The 25,745-nt window shown below is 44.9% G+C and overlaps 2 protein-coding genes across 4 annotated transcripts in view; both read right to left on the bottom strand.

Moving 5' to 3' along the window:
• The window catches only part of INTS2 (integrator complex subunit 2), a 29,147-nt gene extending 19,857 nt beyond the window's left edge, over window positions 1-9,290 (bottom strand). Inside the window, exons 1-9 of the mRNA XM_063146385.1 lie at window positions 9,247-9,290; window positions 7,424-7,910; window positions 5,780-5,918; window positions 5,236-5,338; window positions 4,432-4,545; window positions 3,248-3,378; window positions 1,930-2,103; window positions 1,105-1,325; window positions 402-527 (exon numbers count right to left, since the gene is read on the bottom strand). Coding sequence (XP_063002455.1) covers window positions 402-527; window positions 1,105-1,325; window positions 1,930-2,103; window positions 3,248-3,378; window positions 4,432-4,545; window positions 5,236-5,338; window positions 5,780-5,918; window positions 7,424-7,716 — 1,301 coding nt within the window. The 5' untranslated portion in view covers window positions 7,717-7,910; window positions 9,247-9,290. The remainder of the gene's footprint in view (window positions 1-401; window positions 528-1,104; window positions 1,326-1,929; window positions 2,104-3,247; window positions 3,379-4,431; window positions 4,546-5,235; window positions 5,339-5,779; window positions 5,919-7,423; window positions 7,911-9,246) is intronic.
• Window positions 9,291-11,917: 2,627 nt separating this feature from the next.
• Window positions 11,918-25,745, bottom strand: part of MED13 (mediator complex subunit 13) — a 119,627-nt gene continuing 105,799 nt past the window's right edge. For 2 of the 3 annotated variants that reach the window (XM_063146470.1, XM_063146469.1), the window contains exons 24-30: window positions 24,923-25,065; window positions 23,860-24,018; window positions 23,551-23,739; window positions 21,882-22,030; window positions 19,890-20,063; window positions 18,935-19,035; window positions 11,918-17,466 (exon numbers count right to left, since the gene is read on the bottom strand). In XM_063146470.1, the coding sequence (XP_063002540.1) occupies window positions 17,334-17,466; window positions 18,935-19,035; window positions 19,890-20,063; window positions 21,882-22,030; window positions 23,551-23,739; window positions 23,860-24,018; window positions 24,923-25,065 (1,048 nt within the window). In that variant the 3' untranslated portion in view covers window positions 11,918-17,333. The remainder of the gene's footprint in view (window positions 17,467-18,934; window positions 19,036-19,889; window positions 20,064-21,881; window positions 22,031-23,550; window positions 23,740-23,859; window positions 24,019-24,922; window positions 25,066-25,745) is intronic. The other variant, XR_010026425.1, reaches the window with a different exon arrangement.

Here is a 25,745-nt window from a genome sequence, read left to right on the forward strand (position 1 = left end):
TTTTGTTCATACCCAGCGGGAAGAAAGGAGCAAAAGGGCCGTACGTGCGGCTGATCAACGTACTGATCCAGTCCACCGACCTCACAACCAAGCTGATGCATCGATAAAAATACAGGAATAAAAAAACCAAGAACAGAGCTCAGATTCCACGATTCACCAAGAGAGGAAACCCATGATAAAAGTTCACGGCTGGGCTTATTAATGCTGAGAACGCGGGAAACTATTACTGTGTCATGGAGGCCTTAGACCTCACAGGGCAAAGTCCCGGATTTTCTTGCAGGTGGGAATGGCACCGCTTCAAAACAATGCTGAAACCATGAATAGCCTTCCCTTTTTTAAATTCCTTTTTCTTTCTTTCTTTTTTTTTATAAAAAGGGCCGCTTCTGTGGTTAAAAGGGTACCTGACAAGCGTGGAGAAGGCCAGCAGCATGCAGAACGAAAGCGAGACAAAGCGAACGCCAGCTGGCGTGGCGGGGGGGCGGCTTGTCATGAGCTGGAGTAACTGCTCCGCTTCCTCGTCGGTCGGCCTGGACACCGAAGGCACAAAGAGAGAATCAGCCCGTCTCCCGAGGAGAGAACGCCACCCCACCCCCCGACAAGGATGATCAGGGGTCTGGAAACAAAGTCCTATGAAGAGAGACTGAAAGAACTGGGCATGTTTAGCCTGGAGAAGAGGAGATTGAGGGGAGACATGATAGCACTCTTCAAATACTGAAAAGGTTGTCACACAGAGGAGGGCCAGGATCTCTTCTCGATCCTCCCAGAGGGCAGAACAGGGAATAACAGGGAAGTTACAGGAAGTCAGATTCCGGTTGGACATCAGGAAAAAATTCCTGACCGTTAGAGCAGTACGACAATGGAATCAGTTACCTAGGGAGGTTGTGGGCTCTCCCACACTAGAGGCCTTCAAGAGGCAGCTGGACAGCCATCTGTCAGGGATGCTTTAGGGTGGATTCCTGCATTGAGTGGGGGGTTGGACTTGATGACTTTAGAGGCCCCTTCCAACTCTATGATTCTATGAAATAAGCAAACAGAGGGCTCTGGACCCCAAGACGACCACCCCAGGAGGACAAAGCATGCTGAAGGAGATCCAAAGGTCCTTACTTCAAGCCAGCGATCCCCATCAAAGCGCAGTAGAGGCGCAGGAGGGCGCTGGCCTTGACCACGTGCTCCTCCTTCAGCCCGGAGTACACCGAGACGTTGGGCTCCGTGTCCGCGTCTTCCCGGATGTGCATGCTACGGACAGTGGGCAGGATCACCATCAGTTCCAGGAGCAGCTGCCTCCTCATTTGCCAGAGCACGGAGCCCAGGTTCTCCCGCTTCCTCTGCAGGTACAAGAGGAGGAAAAAGGAAGCTAGTCGCTCGGCCCCCATTCCGAAAAGATATAACGGGGATTTGCAGTTTCTGGACCACTTCTGCCTTCGAGTCCTTTCTTTTCTCTATTTTACAGCACCGCCATGTTACCGACGTCCTCCCGTCGAGTTAAACTAGAGCTGACTGCTTCTACCTTCTCAATAGTACAATATGAGTGATAACACTCAACCACAAAGGTACTAAGAAAGTTTTATAGACGAATAGTTCAAAAGATATCACAAATGTACAAAAGACAGGCATATAGATAACATTTACAAGGTGTTCATCAAACATTCATAACGAAGCCTACAATAAGTTGGCATCCATTAAACATTCATGACAAGAATCAATGATCTCATAAATATACGTCTAATAAATAATTTCCTAAAGCGTCTAATAAACAGTAGTCCGGTACAAGTCCTGTTTCGAAAATTCTTCGTCAGTAGGACGCTGTAAAATGACAAAAACACCTTACTCATATTGTACTATTGTTATTTTCAACCACAGCCTTCTATTTTACTGTTTTTTGCTTCTGCCTTCTCACCTGTCCCCAGGCTACTTGTGGGATGCTCTCACCTGTTGACCGTTCCGGATGAAAGTCCCAAACCACGTCCGGACTTTTGCGTTGGTTCCGAGCAACAGGCCGCTCACGAAGCACACCAGGTCGCTGACGCCGTCCTCCGAAGACTCGGCCTTCGTGTGATCCAAAGTCAAGGCCACACCGAGTCCCGGAAGATGACACTCCTCCACCTAATACAAAAAGGAAAAGAAGAAGCTGAAACACCAGACGCACATTCCCTTTGGAAGGGGGCACCCTCCTACCAGAAACGCTCTGGAAGCAATCCACGCCCACTGGCCTACACCGGAGGGACAGCGCACACCCTAGCTCATCCATGTAAAGGCAGCCTTTTCTCACACAAACCTCCTCAGGATCTTTGCTCAATGCCCGAGGCCATTGAAAAGAGAGTATGTGAAGAAGCTGAATATTTGTGCTATGAGTTTAAATCATAGAATAGCAGAGTTGGAAGGGGCCTACAAGGCCATCGAGTCCAACAACCCTGCTCAATGCAGGAATCCACCCTAAAGCATCCCTGACAGGTGGCTGTCCAGCTGCCTCTTGAAGGCTTCTAGTGTGGGAGAGCCCACAACCTCCCTAGGTCATGGGTTCCACTGTCGTACTGCAAGCAGAATATGTAGGTAAATAAACTCTTTGATACGGAAAGAAGTATTATTTATTATTATTGATTTGCAATATTTATATACCACCATATCTAAAATAGATTCTGGAGCGGTGCACAGAGGGATAAACAGTAAAAAGAAAGATTTAAAAAGCAAATTAAAATTGTTCAGTTTAACTAATAAACCAATAAAATAAACCAATAAAAACAGCGGCTTCCTGGAATAGGGTTGTAATACTAGCAGCCTAGTATTATTATTATATTTATTTGTATCCCGCCTTTTGCCCAATACTGGGCCTAGTGTTGGTGCCTGCCTGACTTCCAGGGGCAGAGAGTTCCATAGGCTGACGTTTTTTAAAGCCGTCCACATTAGCAGCTGTCACGACATTAAGTGGGGACTAGAACTCGGGTCTCCACGGGTCCAACACTCTAACCACTAGGCTACACTGGCTCCTGAATGCCCCACCCACACCAGACCAGCAGGCCAGATGACAGGAGGGACAGGAATCGGCCCCAAAGCCCTCCCCCTCCCTGGTCATCTTCCCGCTACTTTGCCCATTTTTCAACTCTGTGCTGCTAGCAGGAAGAGGAAATGACATCAGGCCACAGGGACCAATCACTGCGGGAAGGGGCGGAACCACACAGCTACTCGCTTAAATGGCGTGCAGTTCACCCACCCACCCGCCCCCTTGGAAAAAGGCGGGCTTGAGGCTTACCACCATCCCGCGGACTCTCAGCGCCTGAGAGGGGTTCATCCTGCAAAGGTGGCGGAGCGCCTCGGTCCTGCGGCGGCCACCAAAGCTTTCCTCGTCTTGACGCTCGCCATTTTTGATCAAGCCCCGACACACTGGAGTCCAGGCAAAAATTGGGGGAGAGGAAAAAGGCGGAGGGGAGCATTCACTGATTAGAAACGTTCAGCTCTCAACGGCAGACGTGGATCTTGCACCTCCAAAAACCCATCTGTTCCTAAATTTTATTATGCCACCTCAAGATTTTCCAACTGTCTGCCGGGTGAGAAATAGCTCACGCAATCCCAATAAACAAGTATGTCTTTAAATGAGGCTCAAGAACCCAACCACCAAATGAGGCTCCCAGCAGCCCCCATGTCTCCTGCTTTTATCAATAAAATTATTTGTGAGTCAGCTTTCAAAAGTCTTTAATACGTCCAGCAGAATCAACACAGATTCATCTCCCCATCTCGTGCAGAAGGTCAAACCCTAAGCAGCGTTTAGGGCACAATCCTATACATATTCCGACAGAAAAAAGTCCTACAACCCTATGCATGTTTGAACAAGAAAAATCCTACAACCCTATGCATGTTTGGACAGCAATAAGTCCTACACCCCTATGCATGTTTAGACAGGAAAAAAGTCCTACAACCCTATGCATGTTTGGACAGGAAAAAGTCCTACAACCCTATGCATGTTTGGACAGGAAAATGTCCTAAAACCCTATGCATGTTTAGACAGGAAAAAAAGTCCTACAATCCTATGCATGTTTAGACAGGAAAAAAGTCTTACAATCCTATGCATGTTTAGACAGGAAAAAGCCCTACAATCCTATGCATGTTTAGACAGAAAAAAGTCCTACAATCCTATGCATGTTTAGATAGGAAAAAGCCCTACAATCCTATGCATGTTTAGACAGGAAAAAAGTCCTACAATCCTATGCATGTTTAGACAGGAAAAAGTCCTACAATCCTATGCATGTTTAGACAGGAAAGAAGTCCTACAACTCCCAGCATCCTTTAGCCAGCATCCCAGAGCTGGCTGGGCCATGCTGGGAGTTGTAGGAATTTTTTGCTGTCTGAACATGCCCAGGATTGTGCCCATAAGTCTTTCAGTTTCTGCTGTTTTAAACCCGCTGCTGCATTTTAAATCTTTGCACTGCTCCTAGATACCTTCATTGAAGCTATCGGGAACGTTGGCCACTAAGAGGCAGAGGAACCACGCCCCGTTCTTCACGTGCAGCAAGGCTTCAGCCACATCCACAATAGGCAGCAGCGAAGGGAGCTCTGAATGGAAAGAGTTTGGAAATAATCACAGCGACCAACACTTGAGAGTTCCAAAGGGCAATCAAGCAAATACGCTCGTTTGGGGGAAATCCCCCCATTCAGTGCCGGGTCCTTGAGAAATGCCCCCCCCCCCCTTTCAGTGAGTCCATCTCCTCACCACTGTTGTCATGGTCTTGCTCCTTCTCCTCTTTTCCATCATGGCTACCACTCGCTTGCTTGACAAGCAGAGAGCCAGGGAGAAAGCAGGCCGTGGCATCTGCTGCTCCTAGTTCTCACCACCGCTGTTGTCTCAGCGAGAGGAAGAGGCAGGTGAACAAACAGGTTGAAGTGGAGGAGGAGAGAGCAACTCCAGGGGGCCCTTATCAGTGAGGCCCTGCTGGGGTGTGGGATTTGTAAGACATTTGTCTGCCTAAACATCCACACACCTGCGCCTTGAATTGCTGAGACACAGCTTCCTAAATCCACACGGATCCCAATTACAGAACAGGACACGTTTTACTCTATAGTAAAAAAAAGACTTCCATTTGCTTCATGGCAAAAACAGGTCCCTAAGATTCATGGGAACCAACCTGAATTTCGGATGCAACAAGATTTGCCTGTGCGTATGTGAAATTCCACGGCCCTGATACAAGGACGGCCATTTCTTTGGACTTGGCGGGGAAGAACACTAAACTTTGGAAAACCACACACCTGCTTGCAGGATACAGAGAACGTCGGCCGCTTCATCCAAATAGACAGGGCTCTCAAACAGCTCCGGCGATTTGAAAAAGAACTCGCCGTTGGAGTCCGCCACCTACAAGGAGAAGTTGGCTTGAGAGGAGCGTGTCGAAGATTTAGAAACGCACAAATAAAACATACGTGAGAACGGCTGATATGCCAATCAGTCTGAGCAGAGCTGAAAAAGGAGCGAGAAAATCTCAACATGTATAAATGGGGCACTCCGGTGCATGTTTAGACAGAAAACAGTTGTACATCTCCTGGCTGGAGAATTGTAGAACTATTTTCTGTCTAAACATACATAGGATTGGCCCCTAAGACAACCTTCCCCAGGCCTTGAAATGTGTTGGACTGCAATGCCCATCATTAGCCACGCTGACTGGGGAGGATGGGGGCGGCAGTCCAGATGTCTGGAGAGCACCATGTTGAGAATGATTGTGTTAAGGAGTTATTTTTCTTTTTTTGAATAGAGGGGTGGAGAGATAGAGAGAGAGAGAGAGAGAGACATCCCACTCACCTTGTTCATGATCGCCAGCAATTCGCTAAGCACAAGACGGAGCCGCCGAGGGGAATCGCTGTGCTCGAACTCCAAAGTCAGACCGTGTTGCAGCTGAGACACCAAGATGCTCTCGCTGGTACCTCCGCCAATTTTATGCCTAAAAAGGGTGAGATCAGGTTGTAAGAACATAGAATGTAAGAAGTGCCTGTTGGATCAGACCTAGGCTCCATTCAATCAAGCATTCGATTTACAGTGGCCAACCAGCTGTCAACCAGGGACCAACAAAGCAGGACATGGTGCAACTGCACCCTCCCGCCCATGTTCCCCAGCAACTGGTGTATATAGGCTTACTATCTCTGCTACTGGAGGCTGCCTCAGGACTAGTAGCCATGGATAGCCTTCTCCTCCAGGAATTTATCGAACTCCCTTTTAAAGCCATCCAAATTGGTGGCCATCACTACATCTTGCGGTAGTGAGTTCCACAGTTCAACTATGTGCATGGTTGTAGGCACACATTCTGTTACTATGCTTAAGAACTGGCAGTTAGGAGTTGTAGGCCACCCACATTGGAACTAACCAGGAAAATTAATTTGGAAAAAAAATATTTTCCTGCTGGCTAAAGATGATAGTAGCTGTAGTCCAACACATCTGGAAGATGATGAGGATGATGATATTTATTTATTTGTATCCTGCCTTTTGCCCAATACTGGGCCTCAAGGCGGCCTTACAAAATTTAAAACATATACATTTTAAACCTAGGAAAAGAAATGTACATTTTTCTTTAAAAAATTACAATATTAAAACATTAAACATTTAAAACACATGACAATTTTACAAGACCTTAACATAGATGGAGGACCAGATTATTCTCCAAAGGCCTGCTTGAACAAAAAAGTTTTTGCCTGCTTCCGAAAGCCCATCAAGGAGGGAGCCGGCCTAGCTTCCCCGGGAAGAGAGTTCCAGAGCACCGGAGCAGCCACCGAGAAGGCCCTCTCCAATGTTCCCACCAAGTGCGCCTGTGAAGATGGTGGGACTGAAAGAAGGGGCTTCTCCAGAAGATCTCAAAGCATGGGCAGGCTCATAAGGGAGAATACGGTCTTTCAGATAACCTGGACCCGAGCCATATTGACCTATAGTGACTACAAACTGCATCTAAGCAGTGGGGAAGTTTCTGTTAAGTTGAAGATTTTCTCTTCTTATTCAAGATTTTGAATGTTCCCCCAATTTACTTCCGTCGACACGCACAGGCAAGCAGCCTAGCAAAGATTTTTGTGGGGTCTTTGCAGGGCTGGTATACAGAAGCGATGAATCAGTGGTTGCCCCCCGACTGTGGAATGATCTTCCCGATAAGGCTCGCCTGGCGCAAACGTTGTTATCTTTTCGGCGCCAGGTCAAGACCTTTCTCTTCTCCCAGGCATTTTAAGCAGCATTTAATAACGTTAAGTTTGTTTTTAATGGACCCCAGAATTGTTGTTTTAAATGGATACTGTTGTGGTTTTTATACTGTTTTTATGTTTTTTAAAGTTTTTGTGTACTTTTAATGTTTACTATTTTTAATTGTTGTAAACCGCCCAGAGAGCTTCGGCTGGGGGGGCGGTATATAAATGTAATAAAATAAATAAATAAATAAATAAATAATCGCAGTGATTGATTGTTTCTTACCTCAGCTGTTGTTCTTTATTGGCATCCTGTTCCAAAGCGTGAAAGTCCACGGACAGCAAGGCCACGATGGAGTTGACAGCTTCCACTCCCGAAAGGAGGCGGAGGATCAACTTTTTGTCCTGAGCCCAGCTCTGGCTCTGATCCGCCGGCGCGCACAAGGCCATCCGCACCAAGCAAGGCAGCAACATTCGGAGCTCCGGGTCGCTCAGGGCGGCTAAACGCACAACGTCCACTTTCTGCATGGCTTCGAAAGCGTAAGGGCTGACAAACTGAAGCGCCGCGCAATCTGCCATTTTGCGAGGTGACCCGAAATCCACTATAATGGAAGGTGTGGGAAGCTAAGAGTGCAGCTGCTGGGTTGATTCTGCACAGGGAGGCAGGCAGACGCTCCAAAATTCCAGGGAAGCAACCGTAGTAGCGGGTGTGAAGCTAACCCTAAGGGTTAACCGTTTTTTCGCGGTATGAGTTTTCACAGGAAGAAGTCTGGCTAAATAAGCATAGAGGAAAGAGAAAGCAACAGGTATATAAAAAAAATAGGTTGCAGTCCACTGTAGGATAAACCAAGTTAAGAAGATAATGAGAACACCCTTTGCAAAAGCAACGTAGGAATATAGAATACACAGAATACGTAATCTACTTTGTCTAAGGAATATAATTTAAGCCCTTGGAAGAGTTCTTCTGTAATCATAGTGACAAACCCTAACCAACCTGTTGAGCTATACCACACACTTCCTCCCTGACAAAGTGTTCTGCAGAACTCAAAAGTCTGCTACGTTACCCCAGCACCATTCGTGTGGAGGAGTTCCAATCTCAGTGCTCCAAAACTGTCAATTTTAAAGGTTTAAGGAATTTCTCTCTCTTGTACACATAGATGTCCATTTTCCTATGTCTTCCAAACTGGCAAAAAAAAATATTACACTTTGCACCAAAGCAAGCCTTTCTAAGCCATCTATTGGATCACAAAAAACTACATATTACCACAGAAATTTGCCATGTGTGCATGGCTGCATTGCTTCAATATAATATAGAACCACCTCTTCATTCCCATACCCCTACTTTAACTAAGCATAATTCTTTACATTAATCACAAACCCTTTGTGTGCAAGTTTGGCCTCTGCCTGAGTTTCTCTCCCCTGCCTCTGTGGTCTCTCAGGTGCCTGTTTCTAGACTGCAAGCTGCTTGGGGCGGGGACCTCTTCTCCCACGCTTTGCAAAGCACCATTTGCATGGAAGGAGCTATAGAACTAAATAATAATTTGAAAATAACTTTTTTCCAGATTGTCTCCAATGGCTGTGCAAAGAGTTATCTCCCACTTAGAGAGGCAGTGTAAACGAGGCAAAGCCTGAGAACCAGTATGGTGTACAGTGCGTGGTTAGGCGTGTTGGACAAGGATTCACGCGACGCAGGTTCAAATCCCCACTGACTCATGAAGCCCACTGGGGAGCCATTATCTCTCCTCCTGGCCTACCTCACAGGGCTGTTGTGTGAAGCTACTATGAGTAGAATGAAAACACATAGGCCTTGAGCTCTGTAGAGAAAAGGCAGGACTGTAAATGTAATAAATAAATGAACCAATAATAAAACTGAGGGAAGAAAAAAAAGCAAGAAGCGGGGGAGGGAAAGGGTCTGTCTCTCTGAAAAGAACCCAGGCGTCCGAGTCTTACCATCCCCCCCACTTATATATGGGGAAGGGGGAAGAAACAATAGGAAGCCAGAACCTCCCCTGCCTGTGAAAAATAAAAGACCCCCCAAGTCCACCCCACAATAAGAAGCGGAATTTCTCATACACACCGACGCATACACATATATATAAATATATGCACCCTTATGAGGCACGACTTCCGGGGATGGCGTCACTTCCGTCCATTCCACAGCCAGAAGTCGTTGGGGCAGAGGCAAACTTCCGGCGCGGAGAGGTATGACGAAAACATCCCGCCCTCTTGAGGGCGGAAATGGCTTCATCCACGCGCTCTTGCTCCTCTTCCGCCCGGATTTTGGTGGCTGCCAAGGAGAGAATTTCAAGCGTCTGATGCCTTTTCTCATTATTCCGTATTATTTTGTTCGCAATTTTATTCATGCCTTTTATCATTATTTATTAGTTTTCATTGGTGTATACAAGCCTTTTTTATTATGAAATACTTTATTTCGAAATAAAGGCAACAAAATTACGTACATAATAGATCAAAAGAGCTTCGGCTATTGGGCGGTATAAAAATGCAAGAAATAAAATCATTCAAAAAACAAAGGGATTCACTAATTATAAAACTTAGTCTATAACTGATATGCTTACAAATACATATAAAAGAAGTGTGTGCAAGTGTACGTGTGCCTTTTATAATTATTAGTTTTCATTCATGCTTTTTATTAGATCATTCACAGCACAAAATCCTATGCATGCTTACTCAGAAGTAAGCCTCATTGAATTCAATGGAACTTGCCCCTAGTAAGTGTATATAGGATTGCAGCCTTATTTAATTCATTCAGCATACATACTTACCTGGGAGTAAGTCCTATTGCTTTCAGTAGACCTTACTTCTAAGTAGACATGTATAGGATTGTGTTCTTAAGCTGCGATCCATATACATACTTCCCTGGGAGTAAAACTTGAACTCAATAGGACTGACTTATGAGTAGACTTGTACAGGAATGCACTTAGAGCATTTATACTAATGCAAAGTATTTTGATTCCCAAAATGAATCAAAAGACACAATAATAATAAAAAAATTAGGAGCAGATAAGAGTAGCTTTATTATCATCAGGAATTCTAAGTCATTTTTGTTTCTATTAATATAGTTTAAATAATGTATATTGTATCAATAATCATTAATATAAATGTAATCGTCAGTGGTGCAGCTGTTTAGACCCTGAACTTCATGGTTTTGGGGAGAGTGTGCTATAAGCAGCCATGGGTTAGCACTTCAATTGCAAAACATGCAGCTAACATTTTCATGCTTTACAACCGCAACAAATCTCTTTTGCCAGCCCCGATAAAACGAAACTACTCTTGAGGAAGTAGGTTTGCATATTCAATTCGCTTAAATCATAACATCGTCATGACTCTAGGAATAAAATGGTGTTTTATTCTTAGCTGAACCACTGGTGATGGTAATAGGGCACCAGTCCAGGGTGCGAGAGAGAGGATTTCACCATATTCCAGTTTGTCATTCAGCAGGACAAGAAAGCTGCTCAGGGTTTAGTGTGGCAGGAGCATTCGTGAGCAATTCCAACTCCCCATTTGGGAAGGGAGAACTAAGAGTTTTGCACCTTACAGGGGCCAAATTCCAAGTGGCAATATACTGCAGGAACAGAAAATCTCACGGTCAAATCAATTTAGCCCCAGTCAGTAAAATAATGATCTGTATTCACTGTCACTAAGAACTGTATATATAGGATCCTGCACTGTGTGTGGCAATCTGGGCTTGTATGCAATTGCATATCATGTCCTATTTGTGAACTTCCTGTGACATCGGGGTACCGGCAGGCAAAATACTGCTCTAGAACTAGAGCCGGTGCATGGCATATGGGTTATTTGCATCTTTAGCCAGCTTGGTGCCCTCCAATATAAATTTTTGGACTACAACTCCCAGCATTCCTGACCATTGGCCATGTGGGCTGGGGCTGATGGGAGTTGAACTCCAAAATTTCTGGTGGACACCAGGATCAGGACTGATGGGTTAGAATGTCAGGCGATGGCCCCGCCTTGGAAGGCACTGCGTGGCCTTAGATCTGTCACTTTTTCTCAGCCTAGCCAATTTCACATGGCTGTTGTGTGAAGATGATGAAACGGGAGAAGCTCTGACATCCCTGGATGATGAGGAACACAGCAGGAAGTCTTAGGGAGCCAAAGTGGTGGAGTGGTTCAAACAGCCTTCAGCTTGACTATATCATGCCGGGAGTTGGAAGGCAGCAGGTTCCAGGAAATTCAGGTTAGTGTTGGATTAGAACTGGGGAGTCTCAGGTTGAAATCTCCACTGAGGCAACGAAGCTCACTGGATGACCTAATCTACCTCACAGGTTTGTTGTGATCAAGTAGGGAGGGTCCAAGCATGCCCACCGTCTTGAGCTCTGTGTAGGATCATAAAATCGTAGAATTGTACATTTGGAAGGGGCCTATAAGGCATCAGTTCAATGCAGGAATCCACTTTAAAAACTCAATGCAGGAATCCACCTTAAAGCATCCCTGACAGATGGCTGTCCAGCTGCCTCTTGAAGGCCTCTAGGATGGGAGAGCGCACCACCTCCCTAGGTCATGGGTTCCATTGTCGTACTGCTCTAACAGTCATGACGTTTTTGTTGATGTCCAGCCGGAATCTGGCTTCCTGTCACTTGAGCCCATTATTCCATGTCCTGCACTCTGGGAGGATCGAGAAGAGATCCTGGGATACAAATGCCATAAATAATTCCGCTCCAAGAATCAACAAGCAGGGACCATTTGTAGCTTTCAAGGCCTGTTGGCTTGTTGTTTTCCGAGACAAAGAGACGTCACAATGAAGGAAGGCTTCATGAATAATTTATTCCATTTGAATTTTTTTTAAAAAGTATAAACCTTTTTTTTTTCATTTCCTCGATCACAATTTGTACAACTCAGTGTTTATGGCATTCCGCAACAATAGTGTTTGTTCCTTATTTTCATTTTTTGTCTGTTTATCATGTTAAATAAGAGAGACAGAGAGAATTGGACCATCAATTGTTACTGCTGAATACGAACTTAAAAACTCTCCTTTTCCATTCCCCTTTAAAGTGACCCAGCTTTTTTTTTCTTTTTAAAGAATCTTTAGGAAACTGATACATCTAGTAAATGATGCCAGAACTTGCTTTAAAACCCAAGTCAGCTTTTCCACCAAACTTCTCAGCTCCAGTTTATTTGGAAAACCTACTACTACATATTAAAACTTTCCTGAAAGCGTGATCCTGAGGATTGGTATATTTTTCTCAAAAGTAAAATTGTACTCCTTTAGAAACAGGTGCAAACAAAGTTATTTTCTACATGTGATTCAGGGCCCTTGTTTTATTTTTGACTGAAATGATTTTCAAGGTATGACATTGGCTCAGTTCAGATGTTTCTCAACGGTGGTTTTACAACTCCACGGTGGAGTTTTTGCACCACTGTTGAGAAATGTGTTGTCTGGTGGGAAAACTTCACGTAACTCCAAAAAAAACCCTCGACGCAGAATATTCACGCTGTGCAGAGGAGAGTTCCTGCACAACCGCTGTGTTGTGTGGAAAGCTCCATTGAGTTTTTTGTTGCATTGTGTTGACTTTTCCCACTGGCTACAGAGTTCCCTGGCAAGAGCGGCAAAAGGAGAGAATGCCGCTCTAGGAGAGCGGCCGGGATTGCTTTTTTGCCACAATGGCTGATGGGATACCATCGGGAGGACCGGGGAAGGAGAGAAGGTGGAGGAACTGTCAAGCAAACGTTGTGATGAATTTTACTCAGCTCCACGGTAGCCCACAGTCACGCAACGGTGGAGTTAGAACATGTGGAGTGGGGAGCACCCCCTAGGAACTCAATCATTGAGTGGAGTTTTCCCACTGCGTTGACTAATGTTTTGTCTGAACTGAGCCATTTTGTAACCTTGAGAAATCACATCAAGGCAGCTAACAGCAGAATTGGCGAAACTGACAGGAAGGGGAAGAAACAAAGCCCAAATCACTGTAATATGCATGGTTAAACAGTAACAGAATATGCCATGCCAAGACACCAAGAACAGGATGAAATCTGAGCACGTTCAAATAATGCAACGTATCTTGATATTTCAACTGGACAAAAGATGCTTCCTCTGCAAACTTTTCATAGTAATGCATGACTTCTTTAAAAAAAAAATTACCAAATGCAGAAGAATTCTAAAAACAAATAATATAAAGTAATACTTTAGTTAATTGTGCCACGCTGACGGATGTGCAAGAAACGTAACTTTAGGATGTGTGTCCAATGCTGCAAACTGTGGAGAGAAGTGATTTTAACAGGTTACGCCTCACCCTGGTTAGAAAGCTCTGGAAATGCTTATCACTTTCTGATTGTTGCTGTGAAGCAGGCAACCGCTTCCACGCCACTGTTAAATCGGCACCAAAAATTCACCCAGTAGTCAACGGCGCCTACAAGGCTTTCTTCACTGTGTAAAGGTGTCCGCAAATCTCAAATTGGGGGATGGAGGGGGGAGGGGAATACCTATGACATCCTACTCTGAACAGCTTCTTCCAAGCTAGGGAATATGATTTGGCACTCTGCTGTTAAGCGTTTTGCAAGTGCGAACCGGTGGTGAGGCTGTAACAGAGAAACACAGGCACTTTCAATGTCAGAGTTTTCACGCATGGATTCCCACACAATTTGAGCCCAGATGGGAGAGAAAGAGAAAAATTAAAAGCACCAAGGAGGTAAAAGCAAGAAAGGGTTTTCAATTGGCTTTAGGAAACAGCTGTTTGTTATGAATACTAGAGACCACTGTGGATCAGGTAAATAACCCTTTTATAGGCACAAGATGATGCTGTGATTCCCCCCCCCCCACCTTTTGCTGTTTTAAACCGAGAACACGTTGGGCATTTCCTCACAATAAGCTATTTCCAAAGCTTATTTCCTTTCCTCTGCTATCTCCTTGAGTCCAGGCCAGCCTGTCAACAGCCAGCATTAACTCCTATACATTTCAGAGGTCCTCGTGGCCATGGGGTAACAGCACCTTACTCCCAGTGCCAGTATTCCCATCGTTACCAATGATCATTTAAAAAGCCACGTGGTGGGATGACTGGGCAACCCAATCATATGGAAAGGGACTTAGCATGAACTCTTCTGCCTAGCCGGTAACACACAAGATCATCCTGGATTTTACGTTATTTCTTTAGGCATGTTTCTGCACAAGACTGTGTTGTGCACAGATCCCAATAGGATCTACCCAAGACTCACTGAACCGATAGGGGATGTGCAAATAGTTGGGTCATAATAGGATGCACAATGTTTCAAGGGTTACCATCTAGCCAAAGTGAAGTGTTCTCAAATCCCACGGATTACAACAGAAAAAATTAAGCATTTGCTGTACTCCCCCGCTGAAATCCCATGGGACTTGAAAGTCCTTAACTTTGGCTGGATCGTACCCTATATTTAAGTTTGGGAAATAATCCTAGCTCAACCGTTTAGGAAGGGAAAACAAAAGCCTCTGAAAAGCATCCACCAGTAACAGATATGTGAATCCCCAATGAGGGGGGCCATCACAACAGGACACACCCATGGGGAGTGCAGTGCAATAAACAGCAGAAATGTAAAAAGCAACCCAGGATACTTTAGAATTGTATTTCGCTACATTGTGCTTATTGGGAAAACTACAACACAAATTCCAGATTTAGGGAGCACGTACCAACTAGAAAGCCTCAGCTCAAGTTAAAAAATAAGGAGGAAAAAAAGACAGGATTACAGCTGCACTTTTGGCATGGTTTCGCATTCTTAGCCCATCCAAATGCGAATAACTCCCATCTTGTAACAATATCAAAATATGCTGTTTCTGAATGGCCAGGTGCAATTTTGAAGCAACGGGAAATCTTGGCAGAATGTACCTTTGTTGCACACCAAGAGAATGCATCAGTAGTATGTTTATAGCTGCATCACCTGGGCACCCCAACGAACAATTCAGAGTTACACTTGTTCACAGGCAAAAAAAGTAATCCCTTCACGGTGAAATCCTCTGTACTTCACACGATTTCAGAAAAGAGGCTGAAATTCAGGCCTTGTGATTACTTGCAGGTTTTGAGACTTGGTAGAGAAACAAACTGGGTATTGCTATGGAGATTCATCAACAATTGGGATACAAATCCGAGCAAACGCTGCTGCTATACAACCTCCATTTATTAACTATGACTTGCACAAGGGCCCCAGAGAAATACAAAGGAGGTTGTGAGCAATTTTGCCTGCGTTTGTGACCTGCGTGATTCACAATGCTTCCTCAACAAGGCTGGGAGAGTCTCATTCATGCTCAACAAACCTTAAAAGGCTACGCTCAGCCAGGTTACCTGCAACAAGCTTATGGCAGCAGGAGTAACTTTTCTATGTGGGCACCTGTCACTTCTTCTGTGATTACTGACAGGAACAAGCAAGGAAGCATCTCAGAATAGACATGAAAGTGAGAATGAGGGACAGGAAGAGCAGGGCTTGTTAAAAGAAGAGGCTCATTTTTCACATTTGCTCCCCTTGGTGTTTTACTATTCTGGAAGCTAGATGTTTATTTAAGAGAAGGAAGGTTTATGTACAGGTGAGTCTAGAACTTCCATCACAAAGCGCCAAACTGAGGAGAGGTTGAAATAGGAGGCTTGGGGAAGGTGAAGAAGCAAAAGAAAGAATATTGTTCTCTCATTAGGAGAATCGGATCTGAACCCCCGAGTTCGCCAAGAATCTATTTAAACCGTATTTCAATTAATATGCACACCAATCTTTCGAAGTCAAAATCAACCAGGTTTTCCTTGCATCTGTCGTTGCAAAACGTCTAGAGCTGGGCTAAAGTTTCTGCCTCAAAGGGAGGCATTTAGCGTAGCAGTAGGTGCCATTTCACCATAAAATTTGTAATTCACGCACTGAGAAATTCCATTTGGTCTTAGTGATGAACACAAAAATACTTGGGAGATGAAAGTGACACATTTATTGACGGGAAAGGTGTTTGTTGTTTTTTTAAAAAGTGTCGCGATTTCATCGGGTGACACAGATTCTCTCTTGGTTAAAACGCACACGTGGAGGAGCAGCGGGCCTTGCGGTAATCACATCCTCCTCCCTTGAAAAACAGGAAAGGGCCTGAAGAAACTAGTCTCGGCCCTCAACGAAAATACAAAAAAAATAAAAAAAAATTAAAATTAAAACATTATTAATTATTATTATTCTTTTTAAAATTGTCACTACAAGTTAAACCACCTAACAATATCACTTTTTTTTAATATATTGCCATTATGTTAACTCTGCAAAGGTGTGATATAAAATTGCTGTAAGACCCGGTACCTTTTTTTTCTTCTTCAATTTTATATAAACACAGTGAACTTCGTTACTGTACACGTATAATCTGCAACTACAGCTTAGCTGTAAATCTCCCACACACAATGGCATGGACATTAATATCCCTCCCTCCTATATTCCCCCATTAAACTGTACATCAAGACCAAATACAAATTTTTACCATTCCCACCCACCCCCAACTCCACCCCTTACAAAAAAATAATACTCTAAAAGCAACCTACCGCAACTTTCAATTAAGACGATTACATATATATTTTTAGACCAATTGCTTTAAAGCAAGAAGGCAGTATAAACCTTCTAGGAAATTTTTTTTTATAAAAGAGGTTAAGAAATATAAGACAATTTATACATTTAAAAACTTACAATAAATAAGAGATGCAGGCATATTTTTTTTTTTGAATACTAGGTACTATAATCCAATACAAGAACATTGCAGTGTTCCGAAAGCGTTCGACAAATTCTGTTTTTCCTCCCTCATTTGTCTTCTTGTTGTCTCCATGTTCTTTTCTTTTAAAATATTCATTAAACATGGCTGGGGCCTATGGCTCATATACTCTTCACAAATACTGTGGGCAGGGCATGGGGAGAGGAGAGAGAATGGTTACTTTGCTACTAAGAAGATGCCTTATAATACATTTTGACTGACCAATTTACCACCTTCATCAGTCTGGTATAGGCAATGCAACAACAACGAAAAGGGGAGGCAAAGGGGAGAGCGGACCCCCCGGCAGGGTTAAACGCCCCCACCCCATCACCCCGCAAAAGTCAAAACCAATTTTTTGTTGGAAATGATCCAGACCCCACCCCATCACAAAATGACTTGTACAGAGAAGAATTAACTTAGTCCTGCAGTGAAATCTTCCTTTCCCTTTTGTCGCTGCTGCTGCTGTCGAGTTTTTCTTCTTGTTGTTCGGTTCAGATAAAGATCACAGCATATTCATGATAAAGTTATACAACTGATTCAGCACCACGAAGTGAACTGGGAGACACGACCGCCGGTCCTGAGTCGCGGGATCACAGGTTAGCCAGGAGAGTGCGTTGTACTGTTCCAACACAAACCTGAGACAGGAAGGGGAAAAAGAAAGGGTGGGGGGGGAAACACCACCCGAGAATTCGTTAGACTTTTCGTGGTCGGAAGAAGCTCATAGAAGAAGCTCTTCGTTTAACACAGACTTTCCTGTTGGAGGAGGAGCTTAGAGACAGGGTGGGCCGGAATATTTCGCTTCCAGCTGCAAATCGTGGGCAAGTGTTGTATTCTATGTGGGAATTTGGAAACCAGCCAGGAGAGAGTCACTCAGCCCAGGCCATTTGACTCACAGAGGGCTCATCTACACCAAGCAGGATATCCCGCTATGAAAGTGGTATGAAAAGTGGTATATAAAAGGCAGGAGCCACACGACTGCTTGATAGGGGTATTGAAGTGCACTGACAACTGTTGGGGCCCATTGACACAGACCATACACCCCCTTCATACCACTTTCATAGTGCTGTATCCTGCTTGGTGTAGCTGTGTCATGGGCCCCAACAGTGGTCAGTGCATTTCAGTACCACTATAAAGCAGTCGTGTAGATCCTGCAGTGCACTTCAATGCCACTATAAAGCACTAGCGTGGCTCCTGCCTTTTATATACTGCTTTCATATCACTTTCATAGTGGAATATCCTGTTTGGTGTAGATGAGTCCTAAGACTCACTAAGCCGAATGGCCAAGCACCACTGGAAGGGTACACCCCCTCCCTCTCAGAAAGAACATCATAGTAAGACTAGCCTGCCCCCCACCCCCTGGCCAGCTGCAGGAAGTTTGCTTTCCTCTCCCCACCTCTGCCAAAGGAAGTGAGGAGGGCCTTCTCTGCTGTGGCACCCCGGCTGTGGAATGAGCTCCCAAGAAAGGTTCGCCTGGCACCTACCTTATACGCTTTCCGAAGCCAGGTGAAGACCTTTTTAATTTCCCCAGTATTTTAACATTTCATCCTTCTTGTCTTTTAACTTTGCTGCTTTAAATCTGAATTTTAAATTGAAGCTCCGTTTTATTCTGGTTGCACTTTTATATTGTGGTTTAAGTTTTATACTTTTGAGTTGTACTTTATGGCTTTGATTTTTGTGAATTGCCCAGAGAGCTTCGGCAATATAGAAATGTAATAAATTAAATAAAGTACTCAGCTCCAAGCCCCAGTTGCCTTGGGACTGCAGGACTGAAGGGAGGGACACTCTGGCCCCATTTGCCAGCCAGAGGACTAAGTGTTAGTGCGTGTTTGTGAGAGTGTGTGTGCATGATTGCAATCTATTGTAAATTTTGCCTTGAGGATCATTCCATTGAAATCTTCCAAATAATTAAATGAATTTCAACGAGGAAGGATATAAATATATTAAAATAAAAGTACACCATAAAGTGCTATATAAATGCAGCATATAAGAGGAAGCCTCTGGCAGGTAGATTAGAGTTGCACTGTAAAAATAACAATAAATTCTGCATTTATTTCTTTCTGTCTCTCTCTTGCACACGCACACGCACACAGACAATGAGAATACCTGAGGACATCGGAAGTTTGATTCGAGTCAAGAGGGTGGGAGTGTTTACTGTGAAGTAGCTCGTCTGATTGCACTGAAGGCACATGGAGGTGCAAAGAAGCCTTTAAAAGAAATCAAAACATAGTCAGTGTTGGATATGAAGCTCATATAATCTGCTCTCTTGTCTCTGAACTTTGCCCCATACGGTCTGTGGGGGGAAATGTTCAGATATGGAACCAAAAGCAGTCCATACAATTGCACGAGCCCTGGAGATGGCAATGTCAAATGCCAGGAATGGTAACGTGGGACTAGGAATTGGCACTTGGGTTGAACTGGGAGTCCCAAAGGACTGAAAGCCTTCCAGTCAAGATTTGCCTCATTATCTACCAGCAGTGCTGTTAAATCTGCCCTGCCCATTGCGGGCAGCTGCTTCAATGATGGGATGTACAGCCCCACCTGTACGTTTACCCAAGATGCCCAGGTAACAGTTCCTCAGCATCTGTAATCCTGAATTCACACTCCCTCACCGGGTTCACATGATCACACTGAACCACGTTTGCTGGTTTGCCCACAACTCACCCTTGCCTGGTTCCACAAGACAAGACAACTTACGAGCGGGGTGGGTTGCGGAATGGTACCCCACAAACGTTGCTTTGATCGTGTGAACCCGGCCACGCTGACCTGGTCGAGGCGAAGTAACCAAAGGCCAATGACAACGGACTGTCTTCCAAAGCACTCTTTAGTCTCACAGTTCAGGCCCTACTGTTCATCTAGTTCCCTCCCATTGTAAGAACATCAGAAGAGCCCTGCTGGATCACACCCAGGGTCTGTCTAGTCCAGCATTTTAGTCACACAGTGGCCAACCAGCTGTCGGCCAGGGACCCCCAAAGCAGGACCCGGATGTCCTCTCTGAACACCAACCCCAGCTCCCCAATCCCAGGCTTGCAGCCTCCACACGTCGCTGGAGGTTCGGTACCTTAAGAAACAGGGGACACTGGTTTTGTGCTTGAGGACACGCCGACCAAAACCAGTCAGGCAAGGGGCCGGCTTTGGCAGTTGAGACGAAGTAACCAAGGGCCAGTGGCTGCTGCAAGATGTTAGTGACTTCGTCGTGAGACTCCGTCGAGAGCAATCGATCGGTACCTTGACCCTGGTGCGAGAGACAAGGGGAAGATGGCAAATTTTTGTGAACCGCCCAGACAGCTTCGGCTATTGGGCAGTATAAAAGTGCAATAAATAAATAATAAATAAAGGTTGTAAGAGCAGCCCCGCTGGGCCACACTAAAGGCCTTATCTGGACAGAGATAGCCTAGCTACAGTGATCCACACTCTGATAACCTCTCGTTTGGATTACTGCAATGCGTTATACGTGGGGCTGCCTTTGAAAAGGGTCCAGAAGCTTCAGCTGGTACAAAACAGGGCAGCACGGCTACTAACAGGGACTGGCCGATGAGACCACATCACGCCAGTTCTTTTACAACTTCATTGGCTGCCAGTCCAGGTCCGGGCCCAATTCAAAGTGCTGGTATTGACATTTAAAGCCCTAAACGGTTTGGGGCCAGGTTATTTGAAGGAACGCCTCCTCCCATATGTACCTGCCTGGACTTTAAGATCATCTACAGGGGCCCTTCTCCGTGAGCCCCTGCCAAAGGAAGTGAGGCAGGTGGCTACTAGGAGGAGGGCTTTCTCCACTGTGGCACCCCGGTTGTGGAATGAGTTCCCCAGAGAGGTCCGCCTGGCACCTACACTGTACTCCTTTCGTCACCAGCTGAAGACTTTTTTATTCTCTCAGTATTTTAACACTTAATTTTAACTTAAATTTAAATTTTACTGTTCTAACTCTGTATTTTAATCTTATATCAATTTTTGCTGCGCGGTTTTATCCTGGTGGTGCTTTTTATACTGTATTTTGTATTTGCGTTTTTAACCTGTTGGTTGTTTTATGATGGTTTTAATTTTTGTTAACCGCCCAGAGAGCTTCGGCTATTGGGCGGTATACAAATGTAATAAATAAATAAATAAATAAATAAAGGCCTATCTAAGCCTAGCACAGCGTTTCCCACATTGGCCGGCCAAAAGCCTAGGAGAAGCCCACAATGACAGCATGAATGCAATGGCCCATTGTTTTTATACTGTTTATGTTTTTGATGGTTTTAAATTTTGTATACTTTGTTTAATGTTCACTGTTTTTAACTTTTGTAAACCGCCCAGGGAGCTTTGGCTATGGGGCGGTAGACAAATGTAATCAATCAATCAATCAATCAATGGCGTCCTCATCCTCCCCATCAAGTGGTATTGAGAAGCGTACTGCCTCCCACCCTGGAAGTAGCATATGGGCCGCTGGTAGCTTTAACAAAGCGTCAAATTCAAAGGTGAAGCTGGAGGCCATCACATTCTGTGGGAGAGTATTCCATTGTTTAACTATGTAGCACGTGACGAAATCCTTCCTTTCATCTGTCCTAAATCTAACACCATTCAGTTCAATAGATGACCCCAGGTTCTAGTGTTATATGAGACTGATAAAAGTCTCTCCTGTCCACTTTCTCTACACCATGCATGATTGTATAAGCCTCTAGCCTGCCCCACCCACTTACTTACTTTTTTTCTAAGCGAAAAACACACACCAAGCACTGTAACGTTTCCTCGTAGGAGAGTTGCTCCAGCCCCCCCGATCATTTTGGTTTCCTTTTTCTAAACCCTTACTAGCTTTACAATATCCTTTTTGAGGTGACACAACCAGAAACCGTACACAATATTCCAAGTAGTGGCCACACCACATATTTCTCTAAAGGCATGACCATTCTGGCAAGGAAATCCCCGCCAAGCCAACACACAGCCAAACACTTACACTTTTTAAAAAAATAAACGGGAGGATTTCAAAATTGCTCGCAGTCAAGGTGAGACCAGCACTGTGGCAAAATCATAGCTATATAAACAAAACAAAAAGCATTTTGCGGTAAAGTATTACCTTGCCCATATCACCTCCGTGGGTGAAGTGGGAGTTTGGTGAATGCACAGGGGATCCCGTTGGGGACGCAGGAAGGATGTTTATAATGTCAGGATCGAGGTCATCCCCAGTATCTAACAAATCAAAGATCCCCATTCCATCTGCTCCATCTTGGGGAAAAAAGGACAACACAAATAAGAGGATCTCTTCATCAAGAGCAACCATGTCAATGCTTTATAAAAAATAATAATAAGGAAGATAAACACACACTACAGTATATGAACACATCCTTTATCAAGAGCTAGTGTGGTGTAGGGATGAAAGAGTGTTGGACTTGAGCCACAGAGGCCTGGGTTCAAAACTTAAATCTATGAAATTCAGCAGGTGATAGAGCAAATATGGCTGGCCCAAGGTTACCTGCTTGCCATAATGAATCTATGAAATGAGCGGAGTTGTGACGTCTACTTGTGTTTTCTCTTTAACAACTCTGTCTTCATCTCTTGTTTTACACCCACTTCATTTGTTTGCTATGACTGACAACGCACGTCTGTACAAGATACACAGAATTGGCCGGTGCTTGTTTTGCATGTTCCCTGTACTCAGCGCTTGAAATCTTACGGACTATTCACAAATATTCTAACTGAGAATGGTGAGAGACTAAGCCGTGGAAAAACTAAAACCCAACGCAATTACTGTGAAGGAGGTATAAGGCCAGTTTGGTTGTAATGAAAGACCTTAACTAGGGTCTAGGAATCGGCAGTGTTGTGTGCCATGAGCGGTGGGGAGGGGAGGGGAGAAAGGGGGCTGAGAGACGGGGCAGCTAAGGACGTCGGGGTGCAAAGGACAGAAAAGTGAAGGGATAGACTCACATAGGGTCTAGTGACAGGAGAGTCTGTGTACTGTTGGAGGAATCATAGAATAGCAGAGTTGGAAGGGGCCTACAAGGCCATTGAGTCCAACTCCCTGCTCAGTGCAGGAATCCACCCTAAAACATCACTGACAGATGGTTGTCCAGCTGCCTCTTGAAGGCCTCTAGTGTGGGAGAGCCCACAACCTCCCTAGGTCATGTGCAGGCCTCTAATGTGGGAGAGCCCACAACCTCATCAGGCAACTGATTCCATTGTCGTACTGCTCTAACAGTCAGGAAGTTTTTCCTGATGTCCAGCTGGAATCTGGCTTCCTTTAACTTGAGCCCGTTATTCCGTGTCCTGCACTCTGGGAGGATCGAGAAGAGATCCTGGCCCTCCTCTGTGTGACAACCTTTTAAGTATTTGAAGAGTGCTCTCATGTCCCCCCTCAATCTTCTCTTCTCCAGGCTAAACATGCCCAGTTCTTTCAGTCTCTCTTCATAGGGCTTTGTTTCTAGACCTCTGATCATCCTGGTTGCCCTCTTCTGAACACGCTCCAGCTTGTCTGCGTCCTTCTTGAATTGTGGAGCCCAGAACTGGACGCAATACTCCAGATGAGGCCTAACCAGGGCCGAATAGAGAGGAACCAGTACTTCACGTGATTTGTAAGCTATACTTCTATTAATGCAGCCCAAAACAGCATTTGCTATCGATGGTGGATAGGGTTGAATTCCACATATCGATTTAATAGAACAGCCAAAACTTGGGTCACAGACCTCATTTTTTATTACTTTTAAGGGGATATTTTTATACTAAAAAAGTATTTGAACACACACACACACCGTTGTTCGTATTGAAGGCCAGTTCCAAACCAGTTTCAGTGGTGTAGGTCGACGACGCTACTTGCACAGATGCAGATGTGGGAAACACGAGGATGTGAGTGCATGACGTATCCTGCGGAGTGTTCAGCTGCGACGTCTGTGTATTTAGAGTGGTGCTGCGCCCAAACACTGAGCCAGTGGATACAGAATCTTAAAAAAAAAAAAATGGGGGGGGGGGGGAGGAATGAGAGAGGATTCTCCTCAATATCAGTATTGCCGATAAATCCCCTCCATGGAAGTGAAAGGAAACGAGACGCGACTTGTCAATACCTGGCATGATGACAAAGGATCCCTGGGGTTCCATGGCCACGAGGCAAGCGCTGAGGATGCTGGGAGAATCGGCAGCAGAAATGCCACACATTCTGCACATGTCTTTCAGCCTCTTACTGAGGGACTGCAGATTTCGGCGACTCAGCAAACAGCTCCAATCTGAAGGAGAAACCACAGAGGTTGCCTACCTAGGAAATCCTTTAAATGTCCTCTAGTGAAACAAATGAACCTGGAAGCAATTGCTTTTTTTGGGGGGGGGGGGGGAGCTTGAGGGCATGGGTAAAGGCGGCTTTCCACCACCAAATTGCAACCTATTGCAATATTGTGGGGAATTCCGATTGTCGCCCCTGCTGTTCATTTTTGCTACAAGTCCGAAATGGGGGAAAATCTGTGAATGAGTCACTCTCTGAAAAAGGGAAGGAAATTATCTGCAGATAGGTCTGCCTGGCTCCATGCTGAGAATTAGGCACTTTAAAGTTCCGTTCCACTAGGAAAAGACGTTGATATAGCTCAAAACGTTTTCCTATGCTGTTCCTTCCAATTAACAAGGGAAAACCTAAGCACTGGGCAGTGTCCAACTTGGTCGTCTGATATACCACTAGCAGTAGCTCTCTCTGGCAGTATGCCAATAGTACAAGCCGAAGCAGGGCATTTTCCGGGGAAACTTGTTGGGGCAGCTTACAGCATGGCTGTACAGCTAGCGGCCACTTACACTAGCAAAACATCAAGAGCGTGAGTGTAGCGGCAGTGGTGGACGCTGCCCATAATTGCCATCTCTCAGGATAGATGTGGCAACAGCCACCCTGTTCTCCAGATAGCAAACTCCAAAATAATAGTTTGTGCCATCTAGCAGTGAGGGTTTCACAGTTATAAAGTAGGCAGGCTTTGGCACATTCATCTGCAACGTCCAAAAAAGGATAAAAAAGATGCAAAATTCAGAAGTGGGGAATTCTTGGCCATATCAAACGTTTCAGCTCATTCAGGGCCAACGTCTTTGCAAATCACTTCCTTTTCATGGGCTACAAAACCAAGCCAAACCTTCCGACACGCATTTCCGTATTACCTTTCAGTTCCCCGTGGCCTATTCTTCCAAGACGTCCTATTACAACTCTCCATGGCAACGAACTCATCTGCACAAGGCCCAGGCACCACTCCCAGAGTTTCTGGAGACCCAGTCTGCGTGCGGAACCCTTTTTCCTACGAGCCCTAATAGGAAACAAAGATTCGCCAGTTCATAGACATCTGCGCACACCATCTGACTATTTTTAGAACGCTCCCAACTAACATTTTCACATTGTTACACTTTGATGTGTCAGGAAAGTATTTTGCACTGCCCCCGCTCTTCCGGAATGGAGCGTTAGTGCAACAGGAACAAACACTTCTTGAAACAACTGGAAACAAGTGGTAATGTTCATTTCTGGAATGGGGCAGGTCACAGAAGGGAGTTCGGCTGACCTACCGCATTCTGAAAGTTAGTGTTTGTTTGACAAAAAGTCAAACCATGTAGTTAGAAAACCACTAGGAGGCACAGCAGCAATAAAGGATATGGTCCATTGACATCCAGAGTTGGGGAGGGGCATAGATGGTAGTGCACATGCTGGTAACTTCGAGGCTCAACTTCTGCAATGCGCTGTACATAGGGCTATCTTTGTGCCTAGTCTGGAAACTTCAACTAGCTCAAAATATGGCAGCCAGGTTGGTCATCGGGACGCCTAGGGGTGACCATATTACACCAGCTTTAAAATCACTTCACTGGCTGCCAGTCAGTTTCCGGGCAAAGTGTAAAGTGTTGGTTATTACCTTTAAAGCTCTACAAGTTACCTGCAGGATCTCCTTCTCCCGTACAATCCGCCCCACACACTCAGGTCCTCTGGGAAGAATTTACT

The sequence above is a fragment of the Elgaria multicarinata genome, chromosome 22 (assembly GCF_023053635.1).
Source record: "Elgaria multicarinata webbii isolate HBS135686 ecotype San Diego chromosome 22, rElgMul1.1.pri, whole genome shotgun sequence".
Classification (NCBI taxonomy): domain Eukaryota; kingdom Metazoa; phylum Chordata; class Lepidosauria; order Squamata; family Anguidae; genus Elgaria; species Elgaria multicarinata.